The sequence below is a fragment of the Microtus ochrogaster genome, chromosome 19, assembly GCF_000317375.1.
Source record: "Microtus ochrogaster isolate Prairie Vole_2 chromosome 19, MicOch1.0, whole genome shotgun sequence".
Classification (NCBI taxonomy): domain Eukaryota; kingdom Metazoa; phylum Chordata; class Mammalia; order Rodentia; family Cricetidae; genus Microtus; species Microtus ochrogaster.
Window position 1 is genome coordinate 29,730,975 of NC_022021.1, and position 13,306 is coordinate 29,744,280.

The window sequence follows — 13,306 nt, forward strand, 5'->3', positions numbered from 1 at the left end:
CGTCTTGGCTACTAGAATGAACATTCTAGTTTTATAATATATAAAGCAAGAACTGGAAAATGAAGAAAAGCTCTGCTCTGATACAGAGTTTTGGAAGGATTTTCCATATATTCTGCTAATGTAATACTTCCCATAGGGAGTCTTCATGGCTCATGAGTGCATTTACTTTGAGTGTATTGTTTCTGATAATTTTTATTTCCAGAATCACTTAATATTCATCTTTATATTTTTATCTCTTTTTTGAGGTTTAAGATTAAAATGTTTTCTGATTTGGGAAAGTTTCATTCTCAACTGAGAAAGACTCATTCCTACAGCTGCAATAACACACATGACAAACACCATGGTCAATTTGAGTATGAAGCTTTATTTTACATTATAAAAAAACATAGCCTTCATTTCTTTTCCTCTGTAAGTCTTGAGGGTGACCTTTCTCCATCACTGCCTTGGGCATGGTCACTCCTTTGAAGAATCATTTTAATATCCTAAGAGAGAAAAATCAAAGAGACGTTACAAATGAAAATAAAGAAGTTATAACTGATGGACATCTTGTATTGGCAGTGATTAAACAGCTAGTTGCTTGTCATTTACTCTTTTCTTTTGTTCCCTTGAGAAAAATGTTCACCATTTAGTGTAAATGCTATTCTGAAACCATGTAGTTATATCCCTGGAATGATATCTAAGGGTTTTAGAAATTCTTCTTTGTAGTCCTATAATAGAGTTGTCATGTTAAGTAACATTTATAAAAGCAATTACTCAATTCTGTCATATAGTGTGTAAACCAAAAGATCATTTTCCTATTAATGAATAAGACAGTATTCATACTTTATTAAATAAATATTATAATGCCAAAATAATCACATAGAAATTTAAATATAGAAAGTTTGACCACTAGATTTTTTTCCTTGGACTTTTCTACTTCTTCATTTTCTTCTTACTATCAGACTATCAATATTCTAGCAATTTAATGTCTTAAAACACAGTTTTTTTCAAAACAAATGTAAACTTACACATGTAGAATGAATATTAGCATATGTCTAAAACACAAAAATTGCATAGTGATGGCTAGTTTTAACTTTATTTTTTTTTCAAAATTTAAGAAAGTGCTTTAAGAATGTAAGTTTCTTTTTTCCAGAACTGAGTTCCACAGCTTTCAGCTTGTGGTCATCTTAACCATGAAGACATAGGCTATTTCACTCTCTAACCTGGCTTCCATATCTGTCATTCTGTCAGTCACTGCCAGGAAGCACACTGAACCATTCCCTTGAGGAATCTTGTTCCTTCAAAACACTGATTTCCTTAAAGGCAGAGGTCAACCTTGAGGAAGCTAAGCAGAAAAGATCAGCAGTTCCCATTGACTTCTAGGTCTCACTTGGGGCAATTCTAGAGGGCAGGCTGACCAGGCATGAGTTTAGAGATTGGCACTTCACAGCATGGGCAAAAGGGCATGATGTGCTCCAGGTACACACCAGCCAGCACTGGCTAAATTCAAGACGAAAAAGGGGTCCATAACCATCAGTGGCAGTGACTGGAGTGGTGACCGATGGTGTCAGATGCTGGGCACAGACAGATGTTCTTCAAACAAAGCATAGAAGCAGGTGTTGGATGTTGTAATAAGGATAAAAGTAAGATCGGAGAGAATTTTCAAATCAGATGTCTTGGAGACAGAGTGGGATGAAAATAACTTTCTAGTTATGATTACAGTTGCTTGAAGTTGGGTCTGTGTTTCTAAGACACTCTCTTTGTCAGGCTTTGATTTTAACACTAAAAGAATTGTTTCTATTTCCCATTGGAGACATGCTTTGTTTGGGAGATTTCCACACAAACCTCAGTCATTTGGCATGTGCTCACTATAAGAAATGGTTTGGGTTAAATTGTTCTTAGAGGAAAATAATTCATCCCGTTCTGTTTGTCAACGTTTTTGTAACAAAAAATTGCTCCACAGCACTGGAGTTATGGTATTCTCACTAATTTGGTAACATTTACCCAACACATTTTTCTTAATAATATAAGAATACTTTTGAACATACTTTCTTTGTATGAGGTCTAGAGGAGGGGAAGTAAATATATGACGTAAATTGAAAATCTGTAAAATCCAGCACCAAAATCTGGAAGTTACAGTTGTGTTTATCACTGGGACTTCAGTTAATCCCTTGGATCTTTCCCAGGGAAAATTTTTCCTAGACAAAGAGAGGAAAGGCTAGCCATCCTTTTGTCTATCTACCTATAACTTTGTATGTTTCATTTCAATTGCAAGATTTCTTGGGTCCTGATTCTTGGGAATCTGCATTCATCTGCCAGGAACTGAGCTCAGCACTTTGTGTGTGTCAACTTCTTCCATCCATACACGAGCTCCATGAGGAAAGGCTGCTAGTTATCTCAATGTTACAGCTGTGGAACACAGGATTCTGTGAGATTACATGCCCAGCACCATGTATTTCCAAGATTCTATAATTCACACTCATAAGCACAGAGCCAGAATACCTTAAAACAGGAGCAAAACTAAGGTATTTTGCTCATTACATATAATCCACTTTTAAAAATATGTTTTAATGTTGTAGCTTGTAAACATGGACCTTGTAAACATAGAGCTGTTAAGCAACAGCCTCCAGCTTCCCACTGTTTATAGTAGCAAACAACTTTTTAACCTTGAAAAACCACATTCTAGGTTTTGCTCTTCTTATCTCGAACGATCTTCAAATAACATCACTGTGGTTTTGGTTCATTTAAAAATGTGATCTATTTACTTGTACATGGATATCTGGAGCAAACACTAACAGCACAGGTATGAGAGCTTCCCCCCACCAAGTATGCAATGTTTACTTCTTTCTGTTTTCTCCCTCCTTCCCTTCTTCCCTCCCCCTCCTTCCTTCTTTTCGGTTTTGATTATCAAAAATAAGAATGGAATTCCGTACTGGACAAGACCTCCCTTTGATCTCAAATACCTGTTTTCGGCTTTCCAGATCATTGGCACAACTCTTATTGATAAAATTATACCAGTGAGAATCACAGTTTTTCACCTTGTCTTTTGATTACTGGGTGGGGTCAGACACAGAGTTTAAGGATCTGACTCAGACTTATAAAGAAGCATTCTACCACTGAATTAACTCACTAATTGCTTACTAGCTAATGGAGAAATGAACTAGCTCTCTACTGTGTTAAGTGATACTGAGCATAGGCACCTGTTTAACTGCACGATGGTTGGGAGGATGGGTTCCAGAAAAAGCATGAATTGAATACCTAAGAAGTTGTTGGGATTGTACAAAATGGATTTTGGTGATCAAGGTATCAAAATTTTCCTGGCATACAGTAGGTGGTTACTTGGAATATTTGACATCCTGCTACACTCTGGTATAAGGAAGAGCTATGAAAGTCCTACTTTGGTGTTAAGACCTGCACTATCAATCTTCCTTGCTCTGCAGTGCTCGCTATGTGGGAGTCACCCAGCTTCTGTCTTCCAGTTCAAAAGATCTCATAGTGTTACTATGACTAGACACTACCTTATAGGAAATAAACACTTTTCAAAGTGGGAGAAATATATCATTTAGAAGAATTGTGTAGCCCCTAGATTTTTCCAAGGGATCTTGCAGCTCTTCAGAGGTTGACTTTCAAAGCTGGTCATCTCAAGGCTTCTACTTTCAGGCAGGAACCTGGTCAGAATCATCTCTGGCCCTGAAAAGATCTACCCAGGTTTTGTATGTGGTTTTCTTCCAATTAATGGAGGAAATAGCTGGGCTGTTAGTTTATGTTTTTACTTAGTCTGGGTAATAGAAAATGAATTCTATTATACATTATTCTAAGAGATTTAGTAATTATTTAGTAGATCAGATGACACATCTCCCCTGATATGTGGAACAGATTGTGCAGGGTGAAAGGGTGTTTAAACAATCAGATATTGAACTCACCCTACTTGAAAAAAGAGAGAAACGGTAACATGTTAGGTGATACGGAAATGTATAGAGATGAAGAAATAGTTACACACTCCCATACGAAGAAGCCTATTGATTCCTCAATTGTTTCACCAAATTCTATTTAAAATTTGCTTTCATTTCTTTAGTTTTAATGATTCTTACTAAATCATTGGAATCACCCTCTACCCTTTGCAGACAGCCTTTCAAGGGGTCAGACCCTCCTCTTCCATCCAGTCCTGCTTCTATTCTTTAATCCAAGCTCGCCTTCTGCCTAGGACGCCCACATCATCCCATCCCAATAGGAAAAGATATGCAGACTTTTTTTTCCTATCCCTTGTAAAATCCTATTTGTCTCTACTTTCTTTGTAGCCTGTTACTTCTATGCTTTAATAAGAGAAGCAAAATTATAGCTATGAAGCAGCAATAAAAATGATTTTATGGTTGGGGGGGATCACCACAACACAAAGAACAGTGTTAAAGGATGCAGCAGAAGGACAAGTATCATTGTTTGGCCAAAACCATTCATATTCCTAGTAGTTCATATACTTGGTTTTAACTATAACCTACCAATAGCCCTCTGCTATATAGCCAAGGTAGCATCATGTACTAAGTATGTAGATGCATAATACTGAGAATGGCCTTAATTGTGCACTAGAGATTGACTGCTCTGGGCAAGGCCCAGCTTGTTTTTCTTTAATAGTTCATGATAGGGATGTACAGCATGCTTTTAGCTGGGACTACCCAAATTAGGACAATTTTGATTTGTACTCACAGGAATTTTATAGTCTAAGTAATTTGCAATCAGGTCCTGAATGTAAGGATGTTTCAAGAGAAGGTTAACTTCAACTGGCTCCAGGTTCTTGGCCCCCAGGTCCTGAAAAGTCTTTATGAAGTTCTTTAAAAAAAAAAAAAAGAACAAAAGTGAAATTAGTTTACTTTGCAATCTTGAAGTTATTTTAAAGTAGATTCATATAATAAAATAATTTAGCATGAGCGCTCCATAATACGGTGTGTTCCTGAAGGAATTCCATGCAAACAATCTAACCAACCTCTGCATAGATGTTCTCTATCTTCAGGTAGCTGGCAAATCTATTAGCGTCCAGGACTTCGCTTCCTCCTCCAAACACTTTGAGCAGTGTTTCCATGGAAATCTTTTCAGGATTTGCATTGTCGGGGATTTCTTCTTCCTTCTGGTCCCGCTCATCTTTCTCCCCTTTCAGTTCCCGCTCCTCTCTTGTCATGTCCTCGGCCTCGGGAAACTCCTCATTGGGACTCACAGTGGAGATGGAGGTCTGTCAAATCAAATGACGTTAAGCCAGACTGAAGTGCTTCCAACAATAGAAATATTTTACCAACCCGTTCATTACATGAGAACTGTATACAGGAGGCCAGTGCTGATCACAAACCCACTAAACAAGCTGTAGAAGAAAATGTACTTGTTACAGTCAAAACCAGTGTCAAAATCCTAGAGCACTTTAGCTCATAGTATCCAGAGGTCCAGTGTGTGATGTGCCCCTTTCATCTTAACCAAACTTCATGACCAGGTACTCTACATGACCAGGTACATAACATTCCTCAAAAAGGTACAAAGAAATAAATTAGTTTAACTGATTCCCAAATGTCTATAGATGATAGAATTACTGTTTGAAATTGGTTTCAATTGAGTTTATGACAAGTTAATTTCCAAAGTCAGGTTGGGATTATTATTGATGCTTTCCAAAATTTAGTCAAGAGACCTGACTTCAGATGCTCTCATTTCATGTATAGCCAAGACAATGTTGCCTCTGTAACAACATCTTAAATACTGAAAGTCACAAAAGTAATTATATCTCTTGATTTCATAGGTACAGATTAGGAATGATATTGAATATTTGTGGATAAAGAAGTTTTGAATATAGAAGTTAATTCAGTAAAAATAGGTAATTTATAATCCCCAAAGTGGGGGAAAAGTGACACAAATTAGAGTTTTGTGACAGGACCCAGTTCTGTTGTAAAAATACTATGGTTTGGAAGGATACCTACCCTAACAAGAATGCATTCACAGAATACGTTATAAAGTCCCCAGAAAACATAGAATCATTTTGTTATGTGACTACTTATCAATAAAATAAAGGACACATATTACAGTATCAACAATGGGGTAAATTCAGTGATTTCCTTATTCTTCGGAATTTCTGCAGTAAATTTGTAAATATGGGGTCACACGAGTATTTTTGCTCATGAAAAAAATAATTAGTATTTACTTACTCAGCATAGAGAAATATATAGTTTTGAATTTTGGTTGACCAGATATCTGAGAACACATGGATTCTGATTTTCCTTTACCACTAGAAATGGGGAACTTATAATTTAAGGGAGTGCTGATGTCTTTAAATACTCAATTCAGGTGATTCATTATTTGTTAGTTAAGAGCTTTCTAAATAAATGTGACACGCCACACATAACAGCACGAGGGCAATTATGTGTCCCCATACATATTTTGGAGAGACTGCTACCAGAGAAAAAAATGAGGTTGCAATTGTTTTAGCTTGGAGAGATTACCTTGCTTTTTCTGGGGGTTTATATATTTTGTAAATATAGAATTTAATTAAGTTTTGAAAAAGAGGTTATCACAGTTGAATATTTGATGATTAAATACATATTTCTGCACTTGTTAAAATATATATTTCTTTACCTCTTTTCTACTTACAACAATTAAAAAACATGAAATTGAATCTGGAAACAGGTGTTAGTGTCTTTGCTTTGGGTCCTTGGTGATTACTTTTACAGTTACTCATCAATAGGTTTCTAGGTCAGCAAAACATTTGCTAGACTGAGATGAATATAGATTGGACATAAAATTTCTTGTTGAATAGGTACCTAATGAATAGGCATTTATGTGAAATTTAGCACAGGCACCATGGCAACAGGGTAAAGACACTACCTGTGGGTTAACAAATCACTAGTTTGTTCGATGTGCAGGCAGTTTAAAGGTCAGGAAAATCTGGCCTCCTTGTCACCATTTGCATAGTTAGGACATACTGCCTTTTTTAAAGATCCAATACACGCATCATGGAATAGATAATCTTTAATCCAAAATGTAATAATTTAAATGCCCAACATTTTAGGAAAAAGAGTCCTTCTCTTACTAACGTCAGAGGCTTCTTTTGTTTTTAATTCCTGTTGTTTTTGTCCTTTAGACTTGGAATAGACATTATGGCCCAATGGGAAGAGAGGAAAGGATGGAAGGAACAGCCTGTGTTCTTAGAGGCGTGAGTCTAAAAGGCATATTCAAGAAAAGGGATTCATGCCAACAGACACCCGAGAGATAAACCCGTGTTAGTAGTGAGAGGAAAAGCCAGTGCTTTTGAATTTTTATGTGTGACATCAGAACAGAGAGATCCATGAGGTTTAAACAGAGGATGGGGGCATCCTTGAGCACTGTGTTCTACTGCTCTGACTCTTGGATACTGACCTCAAAGCCTTTCGGTAAGCATGCCCCTGAAATGATGCCCGTGCAACTTTCTGACCATGAATTTCTCTTACTCACTCGGCTCGGGTCTAATCTGACACAGAAAAAAGGTGTTGGTTCTGAGAATTAAAGCCCAAGTGAAAGAAAGAATAGGATTGTACATGCTTCCAATTCCAGAGTCTCAAACATGCTGCCAAGGGCAGTTAACAAGACCTCAACGATGTGGGAGCTGCCAACTAACAATTTGCTAAGTCTAACATCACAGAGGTTCCAGAATTCTTAGCCATTTTCCCCAAAATTCACTCACTTAAGGATTAAGTTCACCAGAAAGAAGAATAAAATGTGTGTGTGTGGGGGGGCGGGGGGATTTCCAGTTGTCATAATAGTATAGGCAGAAGGTAAAAGCAGAGATTTGACAGAATGTCTTGAGGGTGCATAGACGCTGATTGGAGTTGATTTCTGAGTGACATCTTTGCAGACTCTTGGGAGGTGGTTGCCCAGGAAGCTAGAACGCATTTGGAAAGGTCTCGGGAATGGACGGGAATGAATGAATAGCATGATTGGGATAAAACACTATTCAGGCATGAGTGGGAGTGAGTGGCGTGGACAACTCTTATGTTTCTGAAGTGCTTAGAGTTCATTCCATGTCTGGAACAATCAATCCCTGAAGGCTGAAGAGAGAAATGTCGCAACCTCCACAGTCATTTTTGGTTTCTGCGGCGGTAATAGTTTAGTTCCTAAACAATATCCTTTTGCGTCAAGAGAGCTCTTGAGAACAGCTCTCAGATGAAGCTACTTTCCTGGGCAGGAACACCGACATGAGGTAGTGAGCGAGTCAGGGACAACAGGAATTCAGGCCATTTATTGTAGGTGCCTTTGTGCCACCCCCCATAGCAGGTACATGTTGCTATGGTAATGGCTTTGGCACAGCCTCTTACTCTTTGGCCTTTCTTACTCCGAGCAGAATTATTTGTCCCTCTCCTTGTCTCTTTGCTCCTCTAGCTGAGACTCCATTTCTTAAAAACTCCCTGTCTTCTTTTCTAACTATGTTCACAAATACTGACCATTTTTCTATGTGCAGCTACTTTGGAGAAACCAAGACTGACTTGTTAGACACCAAACGGGGATAATCTGGCCACGGGCATCAATGGATGGGAAAAGCCCTGCATGAATTACTACTTCTCCTTTCTTCCCTTATTTCTACTCTTTCGTTTAGTCTGTGCTCAAAAGAGCAGCCAGAGGGACCCTGAGATGAGCTAAGACGGGTGACCGTGCTCTTCCAACGACATCGTCTCTCAACAGGCGAAGCTGAGCCAGGCTCTCCCCTCAGCCCTTACTATCCAGTTCTGCTAACCCATGAAAGTGGGGGAGACAAAGGCGGAAATAAATTACCTTATGAGAAGAACCTTGTGGCAGAGAGAAAGGCAGGAAACTCTCCCGCTAAAGTGAGCTGGTACCGTCTGGAGATACTGGCACAGGTTCAAAGGTGCCTCAGAGTATCTAAAGGTAACATGTGACTCCTCACAAACTCCATGTGTGGTAGTTTGTATAACAATGCCCTTCACAGGTTCATGTAGTTGAATGCTTGATCATCAGGGAGAGGCACTACTTGAGACGAATTAGAAGGTGTGGTCTTGTTGGAGGAAGTGTACCACTAAGCATGGGCTTTCAAGTTTCAAAAGCCCTAACCAGGCCCAATGTCATTTCTTTTCCTGCTGCCTGAAATTTCAGATGTAGAACTCAGTTACATCTGTAGCACTATACCTGACTGCTTGCTACCATCCTTCCCGCCATACTCTTAAAGGACCAAGCCTCTGAAACTGTAATCAAACTCCCAATTAAATGTTATCTTTCATAAAAATTGCCTTGGTCATGGTACCTTTTCATAGCAATAGAACAGTGACCATAGCATCATGCAGTAGGAGCATGTGCAGAAAGCCCATGATACACAAATGGTTCACAAAGCCATGCAAAATAAAAGACCAACCTCGTGTATAATAAACTGTTGAGTTTCAAGCTTTCTCTCCTCTATAATCAATATCCTCTCTTTAAAAGTGCACTATTTTTTAATAGATAAAATTTTTTTTCTGCTATGACTGGGTGTCCATGCTCAGTTCTTTGTTATGAAAACCCAGATATCTTGGTCAATGTCCACTTCACCCAAATATCACCCAATATCATCGCTGGTCTGGCTGCTTTTTTAAACCTGTAAGGTCCATCTTCATCTTAACACATTTATATTTACTTTTGTCTTCTCCTAAGTGTCCCCATCTCAGGGCCTTGTCAGACTCTCTTCTTCCACACCTATAAGTGTCTCGGTTGGTTTTTTTGTCAACTTGACACAACTGTAGATACATCTAGAAAGAAGAAACCTCAATTGAGGAAATGCCCCTGTAAGATCGTCTGTCCACAAAATCTACAGGGAATTTTCAAATTTTTATTGTTGATTGATGTGGGAGGGCTCCAGCCCCGTGTGAATGATGATGCTATTTCTGGGAAGGAGTCCCAGAGTGTATAAAAAAGCAAACTGAGGAAGCTAGGAGGAACAAGCCAGTAAGCAGCGTTCCTCCATCACTGTTGCTTTGGTTCCTGCCCTGAGTTCCTGTCCTGACTTTCCTCAGTGATGGACTATGAACTGAGAGTTGTAAGCTGAAATGAACCACTTCTTCTCTAAGGTGCTATTGGTGTTTTTATTTTATTTTATATTATTTGTTCTTGTTTGGTCGATTTTGTTTTTATTATAGTAAGAATACTTCACAAAGAAGAATGTATTTATCCAAACTCTTGGACCACTCCCCATGCACTGTCATGTTTTTGTTAGTCTTTATGTTTAAAGCTACCATCTGACAGGTTTGTATTTTGCTTATTAGTTATTACCTATTACCATCCTACCAAAATGCTCTTATCCATTGCTATAACCTGGGTATAGGGGCCCCCAGGAAACACAACTGCTCACTAAACATTTGCGGAAACAATGATACTTCTGCATTCTATTTGGGCTCATCCTGCTGAGAAGTTCAGGGTATAATTGTGCCGCACCAAGGATCAGGGCAAGACTGCATATAAACCTTGACAATGGGTTCCTGAGATCTTGAAGAATGGAGAAGCTTCCGACCCTCTGAAGTATAATGAAATGATATCTGGAAGAGAGAAAGTCAAGACCAAAGGCAAAGAGACAGGGAGAAGGCAAATTGCCTCTTGAGACTGAGGTGCCACAGAGCCTGCACAGGTGTGGGCCCTATGGGGTCCCAGGATGAGAATGGAAGTGTATGCAAGTCCCCATCCCTAACCCAGAAGCATCTCCAATAGATGACAGCTCACAAATGAAAAATTAGTTTCCCCCAAGGGGGTCTCACTGTGCATAGAAAAACACACTTAAGGCCAGGTGCATCCATGCCCACCAGTAGGTGACCAATACAAAATGAACCTAATTGGTATCTTCGGAGACATTTTTAGTCCCACATAATATTTTGTCTGGGATTTTATTTTTTTCTTCAACTTTACAGGTCCTTTGCATATATATTTTGGTTTGAGTTTTATGTTTTTATGTGACTTCTGTATATCTCTGCATCTATATATGTAGACAAATGCTCACCACCCTCCAACATCCCACCATGGACAAGTGCCCACCACCTACGAACATCCCCAAATAGACAAGTACCCATTGCCCACCAACATGACCCCATGCAGTCCTCTGGGTATAAGTGAAAGATGGCTTCACAGAAATTATCACCTTACCATGTGAGCAAGATGGATAGCAGAGGGGACAGGTTGGACAGCAAATGGCAGCCACCATCTGTGATCAGGTAAATTCTCTGTCCCTGGGACAGCCATTTCACTGAAACCTCAGAGAAGGCTGCAGTTCAAGATTAGTTACAAATCCAGTATTGGTTTAAAGGAAGCACAAATCTATACAGGGATATAGAGAAACCACTGTGAAAGTAACAAATACAATTCTCAGAAAAGATGACCATACCTAAGTTACTTAGGTGGAAAAATTCTAAAGTTTTCAACGCTAGCAAAGACCAATACTCCTTGCTTGTACATTTGCTATCATGTAACTGTTAAATCATTAGCTCTTAAATCATTAGCTCCATATGTATTTGGAGATCCCCCTGTTATCTTATTGGGTACCTGTCTGTCCTCGCCCTGGCCTGGTTCTTACTGTCAAACTGTGGTTTGGTTTCAAATGTAATAGAGCCTTTCTCTTCCCACAGGTGAAAGTTGTTAAGGGTCTTCTAGTTTGTCTCTTTTTCGACAAATCTATTAAATAAAATAAGCATGGTTGTAATTCTGAGGGGTCTTTACAACAGCCTTCTGCGACTGTGCTCACAAAGCGTGCAGAAATCCCATCAGAATTCTGCCCTTATGAGAACAGATGGGCAACCAAAAGTCAGAAAAAGATCAAGTGGGCACCAAGGAAGCATGTTACCTTGTGCCTGATGGGAGGCCTGTCAGTCTGAAAATCCCAGGGAACTCACGTCGCTCAGAAATCATAGGGGAATGTACGATGGCTTCCACACTAGCTAGAAAGTTTCTGTGCCAATTGAGGAAAATGATACCAATGTCTGTGGTTTCGAGGCTGAAATGGTGTCAAAAGTCATAATGATGAGGATAATGTCTGAGGTCGGAGTTTGCTTCAGATACATACTCTGAAACACTTGGGTCAAGTTAATAATGTGTTTCCTTTTGTTTATTATTATTGACACTGCTGGCAAAACACAGTCTAGTCTGCTCCTTTTAGAGCAAACTTCAACCCCACCAAGGGACTTTGAACAGATGCTAATTTCACTACAAACGTATACGGAGGAATTTGAGTTTCCCAATTTTAGTGCAATTGAGGCAGGTTTACTGGAAGACTTGGTAGGGTAAAACCAAGGAGACCCAGGAAAATATGACGAAGAAATGAAGCGAGTTCCTATTATCGTGAGTTTTGATTCTTCTGGTGTCCTCACTTCCACCCAGAATCCAGAGCAGGTATGTTGGCGCCATGTAGTTACCTTGTCTGCGATCAGCACAGGAGTTTCAACCCGCCGGAAGATGTGAGTTCCCACAGCCACACTGAGGGCCCGGTAGACCCCTTCCATAGTGTCCGGATGGCACGCAAAATACAGCAACATCTGAGTGTAGTCAAGCTGGGGTGGATCTTTCTCACAGTCAGCAAACAGCCTAAAGAAGAACTGTCACACAGACACAGTTTTTAACTGGAGAGAAAACAGATTGAGTGTGGTAGTGAAGAGGCAGACGGGGTAATGCTGAACAGAGAATCCCGGTAAGTCAGAGCTAGATTTACTGAAGTGTGTGACAGCAAGTGGATATTATATCAGGCCACTCACTAACTCCGTAACGATTGCTACAAGATGCAAAGTAACACTAATTAGTTGCTTCAGCCATTCAACAAATGCTTATTGAGTACCTTAAGGAACGAGGCATGGGTTTTGTAAGTCTTTAAAAATGGTAAGATACCAGCTCATGAGGAGCTAATTTTGCTGTGGAACATGACACGGTGCACTCCTGACCTCACTGCATCTGTGGTTCCCTGCACAAGAGCTATGCATGCGTGGGCTCATCAACATGTCACCCTAGAAGGGAGGGGTAAGGCCTCATGAGTCCTTCTCTGAAGGGCTTATTGACAGTTAACCTGTTGAGGGTGGAAGGGGAAGTATGTCCGTTCCTTCCGTGGTATAATTATGCAAATTGTCCATGGTCCAGTAAATACCCTTCCACCCATGCTCATGTAGACAACCTTATTTAAATTCAGTGGGTTGTATATTCAAAAAAGACATCAAAATAGGAGGTAAGAAGCTGACTCATTGGAAAGAAAATGGATTCAGTAGGGAGAAGAGAGGAAAAGGCGATAAGGTAGTAAGGGATGCAAAGGCTAATATTCATTACAGTTATATATGTATGTGTATATATATATATATATATATATATATAAATGAAA

General features: G+C 39.4%; 1 protein-coding gene across 1 annotated transcript in view; it reads right to left on the bottom strand.

Moving 5' to 3' along the window:
* Window positions 1-344: 344 nt before the first annotated feature.
* Spef2 (sperm flagellar 2) overlaps window positions 345-13,306 on the bottom strand; it is a 151,266-nt gene continuing 138,304 nt past the window's right edge. Inside the window, exons 33-36 of the mRNA XM_026783829.1 lie at window positions 12,360-12,539; window positions 4,958-5,200; window positions 4,681-4,803; window positions 345-482 (exon numbers count right to left, since the gene is read on the bottom strand). Of these exons, the coding sequence (XP_026639630.1) occupies window positions 393-482; window positions 4,681-4,803; window positions 4,958-5,200; window positions 12,360-12,539 (636 nt within the window). The 3' untranslated portion in view covers window positions 345-392. The remainder of the gene's footprint in view (window positions 483-4,680; window positions 4,804-4,957; window positions 5,201-12,359; window positions 12,540-13,306) is intronic.